The 16,570-nt window shown below is 49.5% G+C and overlaps 1 protein-coding gene across 1 annotated transcript in view; it reads right to left on the minus strand.

Annotated features, from left to right (window-relative positions):
- Positions 1–507: 507 nt before the first annotated feature.
- The window catches only part of LOC120035604, a 25,579-nt gene continuing 9,516 nt past the window's right edge, over positions 508–16,570 (minus strand). Inside the window, exons 7-9 of the mRNA XM_038982201.1 lie at positions 11,667–11,808; positions 1,873–8,155; positions 508–1,562 (exon numbers count right to left, since the gene is read on the minus strand). Coding sequence (XP_038838129.1) covers positions 1,552–1,562; positions 1,873–8,155; positions 11,667–11,808 — 6,436 coding nt within the window. The 3' untranslated portion in view covers positions 508–1,551. The remainder of the gene's footprint in view (positions 1,563–1,872; positions 8,156–11,666; positions 11,809–16,570) is intronic.

Raw genomic sequence — 16,570 nt, forward strand, 5'->3', positions numbered from 1 at the left:
ATCACAGGAGCGTGCTCTCAATGTTCAAAATACACCAGAGAACATAATTTAGTCAGAGGATCAAGTGTTAAAATAATCATCATAATAACTGGTTAAAATTTGATCGAATACAGGTAATTGCCAAAATAAAGGAAACATCTACATAAATGTCTTAAATAGGTTGTGTCACAACGAGCTGCCAGAATAGCTTCAATGCACCTTGGCATAGATTGTACAAGCGGACCTGGACCACGGCAGGAAAATGCACCTCACACACACAAACTTTTGTATCCCCGCATTTACTCAAGGGTTTCCTTTATTTGGACAGTTACCGGTTGCCTACCACATGCTCTCTAAATACACATGTTGTTGCTTTGTGGCCGTAGATCATATAATTCACAGGAGAGGTTTTGGACCCTCTTCCCCCTGGCAGTTTGACTGTTAAACTCACTAGGGGGGGGGGGGGGGGGGGGGGGGGGGGGGTTGGGGTTTAAGTGACAAGTGCAAAAGCAAAAAAAAGACAAGCAATATTTTTTTTTTTTTTTTTTAGTGTGTTAAATATCTGAACATTTTGTATAGTTAACATCCCTGCATAACATCAGTTCTCACAGCTTCAAGAGTCATTCCTTGACCCCCGGCAATAAGTCTCCGTGGCCCAAATGACACCCTATTCCCTATATAGTGCACTACTTTTGACCAGGGCCCTATAGAACACTATTCCCTATATAGTGCACTACTTTTGACCAGGGCCCACATAGGGTAGTGCACTATAGAGGGAATAATATGCCATTTTGGGACACAACCCCTAGACCATTGACCAATAGAAGAGAAGCAGGAAGTAGCAGGTTGGTTCCAGGCACTTCTTCAGTCCAAAGTAAATACGGTAAAAACAAATGAAAACATAGAATATATTAACTATCCGACCATCCTGCCGGGTCTCATAGTGTCCGCCTCATAAGTCCTTTAGGCTTTAGAGACGCTTCCTGGTCGATCAATCAAAATCCCCTGAACTTTGGATTTTAGGTCAGGGTTCAAAGGTCGTAGGTTACTCCTATGACCACGGGAGACAGAGCATGGAAGAATGGTCACAACCCTTAATAGTGTTCTCCGTCCTCTGTTTGTAGCCGCCGAGGCCAACTTCAGTCACATCCCACCAGGCTAGTCAGCAAGTCATGTAAGAGTTAACGCTTTAAGAATCCTCTTCAATAAGGTAGCAGGGTTGAGAGAGGTGTCTTCTGTTTGTAGCTGTCCCAGACTAGCCAGCCTCAGTCACAAGAGGAGGCCTGGCATGGCAGTCCCAGACTAGCCAGCTTCAGTCACAAGAGGAGGCCTGGCATGGCTGTTCCAGACTAGCCAGCCTCAGTCACAAGAGGAGGCCTGGCATGGCTGTTCCAGACTAGCCCGCTTCAGTCACAAGAGGAGGCCTGGCATGGCTGTTCCAGACTAGCCAGCAAGTCATGTTAAGAGTCCTGTAAACCCTGGTCGTCCCTCAGTAAGGTAGCAGGGTAGAAAGGGGTTCAACACCCCCCACCCATAGCAGCACATCCAATCATGTACTCTTGTCCATCAGCTTCACCAGCTACCTGAAACAATAGTAAACCACAATCAATATGGAGGAAAATCACATTTAAAATCATTTCTATAATCTACTACACTTTAGGGTGGTTTACCAGACACATATTAAGCGTAGTCCGGGACTAAGAATACTTTTTGATGGATTCCCCATTGAGATTGTTATTAAATCCATGACTTCTAGGCTTAAATCTGTGTCCGGAAACAGCTCCGAAATTACCTTGTAATAACTATCATTCAAATAATGTTTTTAAATTCAATCAAACATATTTGTCTACTTCAGGGATTTGATTTCTCGTTAAGTCACAATCTTATACTTACTCTCCTCGTCCGAGTCGAAACCAAAAAGGGTCGTGCATTTCTTCAGCGAGAGGTGCGTCTGCAACTCTTCTCCGCTGTCGAAGGACAAGAAACACTTGGCACAGCGCCGCCTACAGACCAACGGTGTAGCCGTGGTCCCCGATGCCTCCACCACCAGGTCCGGGCGCATTGGAGAGAGACGAGTGGTCCAGGACATCTCTTTCCTGCGTTTTGGCATGGTGGTGTACCTCTCGTCTAGGTAGGCCGTGGGCGGAGGCCGGATGTATGGCCTGTTGTTAATCTTCCCAAAGAATGTAGAGTTTTTCGCTTCCTCCTTGATAGGGGTTTTGGGAGTATTTGTAGGGGGTTTGGGAGTATTTGTAGGGGGTTTGGGAGTATTTGTAGGGGGTTTGGGAGTATTTGTAGGGGTTTTGGGAGTAGCAGGCTTATGGTTTCGTGGTTCGCATTTCTTTGATTTGGAAACTGTGCTTGTTTTAAGACTTTTCTGGTATTTTGGTGATTCTTTAGTGATGACCTTTAAATGTCCGTTAACCATCTTCTGGTCACAGACACTGCTAGCTGTCGAGTCTGATGTTTCTACCGATGGTTTATTATCTTCTTCCTTTGATTTACTTTCTACCACTTCTATGTCTTTACTTCCCAGCACGTCTGTGACTTTATTAACATCTTTCTCTGGACCAGAGGTCTTTGACTTCAAGGGCTTTTTTGATGTCTTCTTGGGTTCCTTGATAACTATTTGTTTCTTTAGAACTTGTGTTTTCTTCACCTTCTCTGTCACCATGGGTAACTTCTCGGTGACTTTTGGAGCGACGGTGGGAGGAACAGGTTGGGTATCCTCGTCTGTGCTAACAGCTGACATCTTCCTGGGGTCTTTTCCAACACTCGGTTTCTTTACAAGTTGTGTTTTCTTTAACTTATCGGTCACCTTAGATTTTTTTGTCACTTTCGTGTCGGTGGCTGGACCAGGTTGAGTATCCTTTTCGTTGCTAACGTTCGGTTTCTGAATAACAAGCATTTTCTTCAACTTATTTAAAAATTGTAGCTTTTTGGTAACTTTTTCAGTGGCGGTAATTGTGGCGGAGGTGGTTGGACCAGTTGGGGTATAATTGTCTTTGCTAACGTTCTCTCTCTTTACGGCCCACGCTTTCTTTACCTTATGAATCATCTTTAACTTCTTGCTCACTTTTTCAGCCTTTTCATTGGCCGTGGTGACGGGAGTTGTTGGAGCGTCCATTTTCTTACCAACACACGGTTTCCTCTTAACCTGCAATTTCTTCAACTTATTTGTTACTTTTACAGAGACGGTAGAGAGGTCAGTAGTACGAGGGTCCTTGTCTCTATGAACATTCCGTTTCTTTATAACCTGTGTTTTCTTCAACGTCTTGGTCAAGTCATACTTCCTAGTTACCTTTACAGTAGTAGTAGTAGTAGTAGTGAGGTCAGTTGCCGATCCCTCCTTTTCTCCAAGAGGCCATCGTTTCTTTACACCCTGCATCTTCTGTAGCTTATTCCTCTTCGTCTTACACCGTCTAGTCACTTTTACAGAGGTGGTATTGGTGACGAGGGTAGCGAAAACAGATTCATCCTTCCCTTCCTTCGGAAGACGATAGTGTTCTTGTTCGTGGCGGTTCAGCTCCGGAAGACAAGCCAGGCGCTCCCGACAACCTGGGAAACAGCACACTGCCAGGAGGGGCTGGTGGGTCTTCGCGTGGTTCCTCATTTCTGTCGCTGCACTGAACCGGGCTTTACACCCATCATGTAGACAGGGATGCCTGGGATATCCTCCGTGCCATACAATGTGGTGCTGGTAATGCTGCAAAGTCAAAACGGGCTTCTTGCAAATATTGCATTTTCCATTCCCGTGACGGAACGTCGTTTCCAAGGGTTTGGCGTCGCCGCGGTGATCGTCCAGAATATGTCCGAGGAGAGAATGACGTTTTCCAGTGAATATCTCTGTGCATCCCTCCACAGGGCAGCTGCCGGGAGTCTCTTTACCCTGAACTGAGGTCTCTAGAGGGGAAACTGAAAGCCTGTCCTGTTTTACCGATACAGGCTGAGATTCTGCGTTGTCCTCCATGGTCTTTGCCGAGGAACAGGGTTTCTCCTCTTCTTCCAAAGTCTTCGTCACAGGAGAGGAATAGGTTCCCCCTTGTTCACCTGTCGATGTCGTCGCCGGAGAAGTAGAGATCGCCACGGGTTCCTCCCTCTGTTCCGGAGCCGAGTGCTCCTCCTCTTGCCTCCTACTGATCTTTTCTTGTTCCTCTGCCCGAGCATCACCATCACCCTCAGTTCCTTCAACCTTAACTCGTCTTCTGCCCCTCTGTCCATTGACCCTCTGCGTCGACTGCTTGCCTTCAGACTCTTCTGTTGCGAGTTTAGTCTCTGGTGAAGGTTGAGAGTCAGTTGAGAGCCTATTGGTCGACAGTAGCTTAGGGTTAGACTGTAGCTTCCTGCGATCCGGTGGAGTTGACTCTGAGGAGTTTATAGAGGAGATCCTATTGGTCGACCGTAGCTTCCTGTAATCCGGAGGAGTTGACTCTGAGGAGTTTACAGGGATCCTCTTGCGTCCCCGTCTCCCCCTCTGCGTTGAACGTCCAGGCGTGTCTGACATCCCAGCTTTACAGTTCTCACGAACCTCCTCAATATCAGGCGGTAGGTTTCCTTTTTTCAACTTGTCGATGTGTTGGGATAGATGCATCATGGCGAGCAGGTCGTTTTTGAACAGCATCCTACAGAACATACATTGGTCCCTGCGGAAGTGGTACATGGCGTGGGCTATAACACGTTTGCCTTTGAAAACCTTGTTGCAGAGACTACAGCGATATGCCAGTGGGTTGTTCTCATTTTCCTGTGGAGTGCCATCTCCGGGATGTTGTCCGATATCCCCAGAGACAGTTGGGGTGTCCTTAGTGAATTTTGGGGTGTCCTGTGTTTTCTGTGGAGAGTTTTGAGTGACTTTTGAGGCGTCTTTGGGGTCCTGTGACGTGTCTTCAGGGACTCTTGGGGTGACCTTTGGAGTGTGAGCACTTTCAGTGACTTTCGGGGTGACCGGTGAATTGTACTGCGTGTCCTGTGGGGTATCTTCAGTGACCATTGAGGTGTCTTCATTGACTTGTGTGTTCTGTGGGGTGTCCTCTGGGACCTTCTGAGTATCCACATGTACTTTAAGGATGTCCTCAGAGACCTTCGGGGTATCTCCGCTGACCTTTGAGGTATCTTTGGGTTCCTGTGACGTCTCTTCACGGACTCCTGGGGTGTCCTCAGTGACAGGTGTGTCCTGTAGGGTGTCCTCATGCAGCTTTGGCGTGTCCCCATTGTTCTGTTTGGCACCACGTGTGTTCTTGGTGAGCTCTTCAGCGACCATTGGGGCATCCACTGTGAGCTGTGGCGTGCCCTGTAGGGTGTCTGCAGTGTTTTGTATTTGTAGGGCATCCTCAATGTGCTCGGAGGTATCTACAGTGACTTCCTGGCTGTCTACAGTGACTTTCCGGGCATCCTCAATTACCTCCAAGCTGTCCTCCTCTATGTTCTGTGGTAGTGTGTCCACAGTCTCTGGAGTATCCACAGTGGCTTTTGTGCGGTCCTCAGTAGCCTGTGGGGTGACTTCAGTGAAAGTGACTTTCAGGGTGTCCTCTGGGAGTTGTCCTATGTCCTGTGTATTCTGTGGGGGGGCTTCAGTGATCTGAGGGGTGTCATTGTCCTGTGTCGAGTCCACAGGGTCCTCTGGAGTACCCACAGTGGCTTTCAGGGGGTGCTCAAGCTGCCGGGTCTCATCAGTGAACTGTGGGAAGCTCTCAGCGGCCATTGAGATATCCTCCGGCTCCATGTTTTGTGAGGTACCCTTAATGTCCAGTTGGGTGTCCTGGACTTTGGTTACTTTTGAAGTGTGTTCAAGGACCACTGGGTCTGTGACGGCCTTAGGGATGACTTTTGGAGACGTTGACGATGTCATCCCCAAGGTTTTGTGCGAGACATTATCTGTGGCCTGTGGTAACACCGTTGACAATGTCGTCTCCAAGGTTTTGTGCGAGACATTATCTGTGGTCTGTGGTAAGACCGTTGACAATGTCATCTCCAACTTTTTGTGCGAGACATTATCTGTGGTATGTGGTATCACTGACTCCTGCTTTACGACAACATCAGAATCCGGACCCTTGGCAAACTTTTCAAACTCTTTGGCAAACGCATCCATTGAGGTATTAGCCAGCCAGCAGAAAGGCGTAAGAACAACAAGCTCCCGAGTTTCCTTTCCAGGGACGCTGCCAGTGTCACCGTCATCCATCATTGCTTCATCCACACCAATGTTTGCTATATCCATAGCCTCTTTCAGAATATCAGTAACTTCGGACTTCCTGGACGATTCTAAAATATCCCTGACTTCAGAAGCGGTTTGCTTTTTTGGAATATTCGTAACTTCCGTTGGTTCCCTTGGAACATCAGTTACATCCGTATTTGTTCTTCTTCCTGTGTTATTAGGAACAATGACATTCACTGCGAGAACAGATGGAGTACATGTTTGCTGAGCATCAGTAGAGAATCCTTCCTCATTCTTGGGTCTTTCGATGTGTTCGACAGCTCCACCTTGTGGTGTGAAAGTCATATCAGTGGCGGTTGCCTGGACAGTTTGTGAGGAGACCTCAACTTCCATTTCCACTGGAGACGTCTGGTAAAATACCCCCGAAGCGTCACACGACACCGGCAGACAACTTTGGTTTAGGGAGGGACGGACATCTGTCGCTTTCAACAAACAGGTTTCGGTATTCAACGTGACACCTTCCGCCTTCGGCGTCTGGGCGTAGTTGTGCAACTGGTGTATGAAGAGACTGGCATTCTGAGGGGAAAGGATAACCACCTCTCCGAGTCGATCCTTCACCCGATACTGTGCCTGGATTGGTGCCTTAGATTTATCACAGTTTAGAGTCACCGGTCCTTGCCTACTGAGATAATCCTCATGGAAGAACCCAAATATTTCGTTGTCAGGTAGGGAGACCTCCAGCTTTGAGTCATGAGCAGGAGATACTGCTGGTAGGTGGTTAGTAGCAGGAATCTCCTTCTGACGTTTACCTTCCTGTTCCCTCGGAGCTGTTAGACGAGCGCCCGCCATTTTATTCTGTGAGGTCACGGCATTCTTTTGTTTGGTTGTGCTTTCCTTGACAGCGGCACCAGACTGAGAAGTCTTATTGGTCTTGTCCACTGGTGTCTGCTGGGTCTTCTGCTGTGGAGGTTTCCTCCCTGGTTGGCGACCCTTCCGGGGAGCACTGTTCTCAGCCTGAAACGTACCCTCCAGTAGCCAACGGGGTTTCCTACCCCTCCGTTTGGGAGGTTTCTTCTCCGAGAGTCTGGTCATGTGCCTATGTGGTCTATGACCGACTTGCCTGGCCAGGTTCTCCTGCGCCATGTCCAGTTGTCTGAAGGACCGTCTGACAGAGGAGGTCTCGGCTGACGACTCTGTTGTTTTGACAGATGACCGCGGTCCCGGCTTCGGCCCGGGCTTCCTCCCTCTTCTTTTTATTACAGGTTGTTCCTCGACAACAGGGGGTTCAGCCAGCTTCTCTATCTTAGCTTTCGCCGTCACCGGCGTCACATGATTAACAGGCAGCTGCTGCGGCTCGACAACAGAGGTCTTTTCCAACCTTTGAGCTTTGACACGTTTGGCTGCCGCTGGCGCCGTGGAACCGTGATTCTTCTCTTCTTTTTGGAACCGCCTTTTGGGCGCCGTTACCTGGTGAAAGGGTTTAATCTGAACGTGTTTCTGTACTGGTTTAGTCTGTACTGGTTTAGTCTCTACATGTGTAGGCTGCACACGCTCTGACAGGTCGGCGCTCCAGCTGCAACAGGGCTCTTTGGTGGCGGTGCTGCAGTAGTTGGACACCCACCCATCATCCTCCTCCATCATCATCATCGCCAACTCCGCCTTCTTCTCGCTCATCAGCTTCAGGCAGTTGGTCCGGAGATTCAAAAGGTTCCAGAACTCTGGATCGAAGTAGAGACCTCTCTTCAGGGTCTGGAGGATCTCAAAGCGGATGTGGTTCCCGATGGGACCGGCTTCGGCGTGGTACTCCTGGTCGGGGTGCGTGTAGAGGAGGAACACCGTTTTGTAGGCCTCCACGGTGCGTTCCAGGAAGAAGACGAGGAGGGCGCAGGCCCGGCAGACCTCCAGGTCGTTGGGGAGGAGGTAGGCTACCGTCTTGTAGATGAGGGACTTGGTGGCGTCGTCGCAGGGGTTCGTCTGGAGGGAGTGGGTGCAGAGCTCCACACAAAACTGGAGACCATCCTTTCCTAGCTGGGAGAGAAAAACAGAAATAGAACAGAAGGGGGTCAGTGAATTACCCCTGCCATACACACATTTTTATATACATACATACACACCCAGTCAGGTCCAAAATTATTGGCACCCTTGATAAAGATGAGAAACAAATACTAAATCAAACATACAAATACTGAGCAAATTGTTTATTATATACGAATACCATTTCTCAGAGAAAAGAGATTGTTTAACAAGTAGTATTTTTTTGTCTCAAAGACACATGGTCAAAATGATTTGCATGTTTTGGAATATTCTTATTCTGTACAGGCTTCCTTCTTTTCACTGTCATTTAAGTTAGTATTGTGGAGTTAATACAATGTTGTTGATCCATCCTTAATTTTCTCCTATCACAGCCATTAAAACGAATTGTTTTAAAGTCACCATTGGCTTCATTGCGGTTTCCTTCCTCTCCGGCAACTGAGTTAGGAATGACGCCTGTATTATTGTAGTGACTTGGTGTATTGATACACCATCCAAAGTGTAATGAATAACTTCACCATGCTAAAAGTGATAATCAATGTCTGTTTAAAAAAAAAAAAAAAAAAAATGTACCCATCTACCAATAGGTGCCCTTCTTTGAGAGTATTTGAAATTCACCGAGGGACCTTACAGATAATTAGTTGTGTGGGGTGCAGAGACGAGGTAGTCAATCAAAAATCATGTTAAATCCTCACACATTCTGAAATTGCATTTTTCTCAATCCCTCACCCTGCGAGGACAACAGCACTGAGCCGTTCTCTAAAAAAGTAGGTTTTTTTCTCTTTTCAATCAGATTGTGGAAAACACATTGAGATGAATCTTAGCTCACTCCTCCATACAGAATCTGCCCAGATCCTTGATATCCTTCATCTGCTCTTTATGGATGGCCCTCTTCAATTCAAAACCCACATGTTTTCAATGAGGTTCAAGTCCAGAGACTGACGGACATTGCTAAATGTCTTTTTTTTTGTCAATTAATTTCTTTGTGAATTTTGATGAGTGCTTGAGGTTAATTCAAATCAAGTTTATTTTATATAGCCCTTCGTACATCAGCTAATATCTCGAAGTGCTGTACAGAAACCCAGCCTAAAAACCCCAAACAGCAAGCAATGCAGGTGTAGAAGCACGGTGGCTAGGAAAAACTCCCTAGAAAGGCCAAAACCTAGGAAGAAACCTAGAGAGGAACCAGGCTATGAGGGGTGGCCAGTCCTCTTCTGGCTGTGCCGGGTGGAGTGTCTTGCAGCGACGTTTTATCCTCCTGGCAGAGGCAACCAGATTTAACCTAGTTAAATATCCTGTTACTGGTTAAAAGTTGAAGATACCGTTGACCTTAACAAGAGCAGACCTGCCAACCCTGTCCAAGTTAATAAATCTTCTTATGGCTGCAGGGGCAGTATTGAGTAGCTTGGATGAAAGGTGCCCATTTCAAACGGCCTGCTCCTTAGTCATAGTTCCTAATATTTGCATATTATTATTAATATTGGATAGAAAACACTCCAAAGTTTCTAAAACTGTTTGAATTATTTCTCTGAGATAAAAAGAACTCATATTGGCAGGCAAAATCCTGAATTGAAATCAAAACCGGAAGTCAGAAATCTGAGATTGTCTGTATTTAACAGAGTCCCTAAAGAAGTCCAAATGACGTAGGACTGGGGTTCCACTAGATGTCAGCAATCAATAGAAATTCCAATGAGATTTCTATGGTGTTGTGGGAGAGAATGAGAGCAGAATCAGTCAGGTGTCCATCAAGCAGCCACCCGCGTAACATTCCACTTCCTCATGCAAGCCACTGCCGTTCCATGGCTCACGAAGAGAACAAAGAATACTCCAGTTGGAACTTTATTGAAGCTATATGTTAAAAACATCCTAATGATTGATTCAGTACTTAGTTTGAAATGTTTCTTAGACCGGTAATATCACATTTTGAAGTTTTTGTCCGATATGAAGCTGACCAGAATTAGCGTTTGGATATGTTTACCAAACGCGCTAACAATTGGACATAAATAACGGATTTTTTCGAACAAAACAAACATTTATTGTGGACCTGGAGTTTCTGCTCTGCTTTCCGATCGAAACCAACTAAAGTAATGAAATATTTATGATATATTTTGTTGTTTATAGTGATGCTAAATTCGCAGCTGTGATATGCTAATTTGAGCGCCGTCTCAGATTATAGCGTGCAGTTATTTTTCCTTAAAGTTCTTTTTAAATCTGACACAGCGGTTGCATTAAGGAGAGGTATATCTATAATTCAATGTGTATAACTTGTATTATCATCTATATTTATGATGAGTATGTATGTTGAAACGACGGGCTATGCAAAGTCACTTGATGTTTTTGCATTTAGTGATTCTTGTAGCCTCAATGTAAACTCAATTCAGAGTTTTTGATATAAATATGAATTGAATCAAACAAAACACGCATGTATTGTGTAACATGAAGTCCTATGAGTGTCATCTGATGAAAATAATCGAAGGTTAGTGATTCATTTTATCTCTATTCTGGTTTTTGTGATGCTATCATTAGCTGGGAAAAATGGCTGTGATTATTTTTAGTTTTGTGGTGACCTAACATAATCGTTTGTAGTGCTTTCGCTGAAAAGCCTATTTGTAATCGGACACTTTGGTGGGATTAACAACAAGATTACCTTTAAAATGATATAAGACACATGTATGTTTGAGGAATTGTAATTATGAAATTTATGGTTTTTGAATTTGGCGCCCTGCACTTGGACTGGCTGTTGTCATATTGATCCCGATATAGGGCTTGCAGCCATAAGAGTACCAGACGAGCACGGGCCCGGAATTGGAGACGCAGCGCGGGCCCCGAATTGGAGACGCAGCGCGGGCCCCGAATTGGAGACGCAGCGCGGGCCCCGAATTGGAGACGCAGCGCGGGCCCCGAATTGGAGACGCAGCGCGGGCCCCGAATTGGAGACGCAGCGCGGGCCCCGAATTGGAGACGCAGCGCGGGCCCCGAATTGGAGACGCAGCGCGGGCCCCGAATTGGAGACGCAGCGCGGGCCCCGAATTGGAGACGCAGCGCGGGCCCCGAATTGGAGACGCAGCGCGGGCCCCGAATTGGAGACGCAGCGCGGGCCCCGAATTGGAGACGCAGCGCGGGCCCCGAATTGGAGACGCAGCACGGGCCCCGAATTGGAGACGCAGCACGGGCCCCGAATTGGAGACGCAGCACGGGCCCCGAATTGGAGACGCAGCACGGGCCCCGAATTGGAGACGCAGCACGGGCCCCGAATTGGAGACGCAGCACGGGCCCCGAATTGGAGACGCAGCACGGGCCCCGAATTGGAGACGCAGCACGGGCCCCGAATTGGAGACGCAGCACGGGCCCCGAATTGGAGGCTGACCTAAGCCAAGCCACCTTAGCGAGGTACAAATCAAAAACAGCTTATTACATCCTCCACAACAACTCCGTTACATCTGAACAAACAAAATGGCAGCTGGAATTTTAGCAATAAAATCAACAATCACAGGAGTTCCTGGCTCACCTCTGCAAGGATCACTCTGATGAAAGAGAATATTGATCTGATGTTGGTGGCGGAAAGCATCAACCGATGACTCTCTTCCAGGAAGGCCTGCTTGGAAGGCCTGACCCGCAGATGGAGTCTACTCCATACGAACACCAAATCCCTGGAAGAGAAAGTGATTCAATAACAAAATTATAAATATCACTTCATTTAATAAAAGGTTCATTATTATCTGGTTTTAAAAAAGTCGCAGTTTATTCATTAGCTGACTCAATTAAAAAAAAAAAAACTGGTTTGTAAATCAGATCCCAACGGGGGAGTAGGAAGTGGTCCAAGATCGATCGATCAATCAATAAATATGTTGTCTATAAAGCCCCTTTTAATGTCAACAGTTATCACACGGTGCAGAACGGTAACCAGGCCTAGAAAACCCCTAACTTATCACACGGTGCAGAACGGTAACCAGGCCTAGAAAACCCCAAACTTATCACACGGTGCAGAACGGTAACCAGGACTAGAAAACCCCTAACTTATCACACGGTGCAGAACGGTAACCAGGACTAGAAAACCCCTAACTTATCACACGGTGCAGAACGGTAACCAGGCCTAGAAAACCCCAAACTTATCACACGGTGCAGAACGGTAACCAGGACTAGAAAACCCCTAACTTATCACACGGTGCAGAACGGTAACCAGGCCTAGAAAACCCCTAACTTATCACACGGTGCAGAACGGTAACCAGGACTAGAAAACCCCTAACTTATCACACGGTGCAGAACGGTAACCAGGCCTAGAAAACCCCTAACTTATCACACGGTGCAGAACGGTAACCAGGCCTAGAAAACCCCTAACTTATCACACGGTGCAGAACGGTAACCAGGCCTAGAAAACCCCTAACTTATCACACGGTGCAGAATGGTAACCAGGCCTAGAAAACCCCTAACTTATCACACGGTGCAGAACGGTAACCAGGCCTAGAAAACCCCTAACTTATCACACGGTGCAGAACGGTAACCAGGACTAGAAAACCCCTAACTTATCACACGGTGCAGAACGGTAACCAGGCCTAGAAAACCCCAAACTTATCACACGGTGCAGAACGGTAACCAGGACTAGAAAACCCCTAACTTATCACACGGTGCAGAACGGTAACCAGGCCTAGAAAACCCCTAACTTAACACACGGTGCAGAACGATAACCAGGCCTAGAAAACCCCAAACTTATCACACGGTGCAGAACGGTAACCAGGACTAGAAAACCCCAAACTTATCACACGGTGCAGAACGGTAACCAGGACTAGAAAACCCCTAACTTATCACACGGTGCAGAACGGTAACCAGGACTAGAAAACCCCTAACTTATCACACGGTGCAGAACGGTAACCAGGACTAGAAAACCCCTAACTTATCACACGGTGTAGAACGGTAACCAGGCCTAGAAAACCCCAAACGCCAAAGAACAAGCAGAAGAAATACATATCAGCACTTCAATAATAAAGCCTGTGTATTTATTTTTTAAATATATTTTTTTTATTTAACCTTTATTTATTTAACTTGGCAAGTCAGTTAAGAACAAATTCTTATTTACAATGGACAGTCTACCCCGGCCAAACTCTAACACGGACACACTGGGCCAATTGCGCGCCGCTCTATGGGACTCCCAATCACGGCCCGGTTGTGATACAGCCTGGATTCGAAACCAGGGTGTCTGTAGTGACGTCTCTAGCACTGAGAAGCAGGGCCTCAGACCGCTGAACCAGGGTGTCTGTAATGACGTCTCTAGCACTGAGAAGCAGGGCCTCAGACCGCTGAACCAGGGTGTCTGTAATGACGTCTCTAGCACTGAGATGCAGGGCCTCAGACCGCTGAACCAGGGTGTCTGTAGTGACGTCTCTAGCACTGAGACGCAGGGCCTCAGACCGCTGAACCAGGGTGTCTGTAGTGACGTCTCTAGCACTGAGACGCAGGGCCTCAGACCGCTGAACCAGGGTGTCTGTAGTGACGTCTCTAGCACTGAGATGCAGGGCCTCAGACCGCTGAACCAGGGTGTCTGTAGTGACGTCTCTAGCACTGAGACGCAGGGCCTCAGACCGCTGAACCAGGGTGTCTGTAGTGACGTCTCTAGCACTGAGACGCAGGGCCTCAGACCGCTGAACCAGGGTGTCTGTAGTGACGTCTCTAGCACTGAGACGCAGGGCCTCAGACCGCTGAACCAGGGTGTCTGTAGTGACGTCTCTAGCACTGAGACGCAGGGCCTCAGACCGCTGAACCAGGGTGTCTGTAGTGACGTCTCTAGCACTGAGACGCAGGGCCTCAGACCGCTGAACCAGGGTGTCTGTAGTGACGTCTCTAGCACTGAGACGCAGGGCCTCAGACCGCTGAACCAGGGTGTCTGTAGTGACGTCTCTAGCAGGGCCTCAGACCGCTGAACCAGGGTGTCTGTAATGACGTCTCTAGCACTGAGAAGCAGTGCCTTAGACCGCTGAACCAGGGTGTCTGTAGTGACGTCTCCAGCACTGAGACGCAGGGCCTCAGACCGCTGCGCCACTCGGGGGACCCACGAAGCCACTTGGTCTATTCAGATGCAGGTGACCGTCTCAAGCAACTTTGCTGATACACAAAGTAATTCAATTGTAATGCAACATCCAATCCGGTCATACATCAGATCACGGTTTCATAAATGCGATGAGCTAGTTAGCGCCGTTCATGTTGAAACTGGCCAGACCACGTACCCCATGAGAGACTGGCCAGACCACGTGCCCCATGACAGACTGGCCAGACCACGTGCCCCATGACAGACTGGCCAGACCACGTGCCCCATGACAGACTGGCCAGACCACGTGCCCCATGACAGACTGGCCAGACCACGTGCCCCATGACAGACTGGCCAGACCACGTGCCCCATGACAGACTGGCCAGACCACGTGCCCCATGACAGACTGGCCAGACCACGTGCCCCAAGACAGACTGGCCAGACCACGTGCCCCAAGACAGACTGGCCAGACCACGTGCCCCATGACAGACCGCGTGCCCCATGACAGACCGCGTGCCCCATGACAGACCGCGTACCCCATGACAGACCGCGTACCCCATGACAGACCGCGTACCCCATGACAGACCGCGTACCCCATGACAGACCGCGTACCCCATGACAGACCGCGTACCCCCATGACAGACCGCGTACCCCCATGACAGACCGCGTACCCCCATGACAGACCACGTACCCCCATGACAGACCACGTACCCCCATGACAGACCACGTACCCCCATGACAGACCACGTACCCCCATGACAGACCACGTACCCCCATGACAGACCACGTACCCCCATGACAGACCACGTACCCCCATGACAGACTGGCCAGACCACGTACCCCCATGACAGACTGGCCAGACCACGTACCCCCATGACAGACTGGCCAGACCACGTACCCCCATGACAGACTGGCCAGACCACGTACCCCCATGACAGACTGGCCAGACCACGTACCCCCATGACAGACTGGCCAGACCACGTACCCCCATGACAGACTGGCCAGACCACGTACCCCCATGACAGACTGGCCAGACCACGTACCCCCATGACAGACTGGCCAGACCACGTACCCCCATGACAGACTGGCCAGACCACGTACCCCCATGACAGACTGGCCAGACCACGTACCCCCATGACAGACTGGCCAGACCACGTACCCCCATGACAGACTGGCCAGACCACGTACCCCCATGACAGACTGGCCAGACCACGTACCCCCATGACAGACTGGCCAGACCACGTACCCCCATGACAGACTGGCCAGACCACGTACCCCCATGACAGACTGGCCAGACCACGTACCCCCATGACAGACTGGCCAGACCACGTACCCCCATGACAGACTGGCCAGACCACGTACCCCCATGACAGACTGGCCAGACCACGTACCCCCATGACAGACTGGCCAGACCACGTACCCCCATGACAGACTGGCCAGACCACGTACCCCCATGACAGACTGGCCAGACCACGTACCCCCATGACAGACTGGCCAGACCACGTACCCCCAAGACAGACTGGCCAGACCACGTACCCCCAAGACAGACCGGCCAGACCGCGTGCCCCATGACAGACCGCGTGCCCCATGACAGACCGCGTGCCCCATGACAGACCGCGTGCCCCATGACAGACCGCGTGCCCCATGACAGACCGCGTGCCCCATGACAGACCGCGTGCCCCATGACAGACCGCGTACCCCATGACAGACCGCGTACCCCATGACAGACCGCGTACCCCATGACAGACCGCGTACCCCCATGACATACCTCGTACCCCCATGACAGACTGGCCAGACCACGTACCCCCATGACAGACTGGCCAGACCACGTACCCCCATGACAGACTGGCCAGACCACGTACCCCCATGACAGACTGGCCAGACCACGTACCCCCATGACAGACTGGCCAGACCACGTACCCCCATGACAGACTGGCCAGACCACGTACCCCCATGACAGACTGGCCAGACCACGTACCCCCATGACAGACTGGCCAGACCACGTACCCCCATGACAGACTGGCCAGACCACGTACCCCCATGACAGACTGGCCAGACCACGTACCCCCATGACAGACTGGCCAGACCACGTACCCCCATGACAGACTGGCCAGACCACGTACCCCCATGACAGACTGGCCAGACCACGTACCCCCAAGACAGACTGGCCAGACCACGTACCCCCAAGACAGACTGGCCAGACCACGTACCCCCAAGACAGACTGGCCAGACCACGTACCCCCAAGACAGACTGGCCAGACCACGTACCCCCAAGACAGACTGGCCAGACCACGTACCCCCAAGACTAGCCACCCCACGTACCCCCAAGACTAGCCACCCCACGTACCCCCAAGACTAGCCACCCCACGTACCCCAAGACTAGCCACCCTACG

This window comes from Salvelinus namaycush, unplaced genomic scaffold (genome assembly GCF_016432855.1).
Source record: "Salvelinus namaycush isolate Seneca unplaced genomic scaffold, SaNama_1.0 Scaffold1066, whole genome shotgun sequence".
NCBI classification, from domain to species: Eukaryota; Metazoa; Chordata; class Actinopteri; order Salmoniformes; family Salmonidae; genus Salvelinus; species Salvelinus namaycush.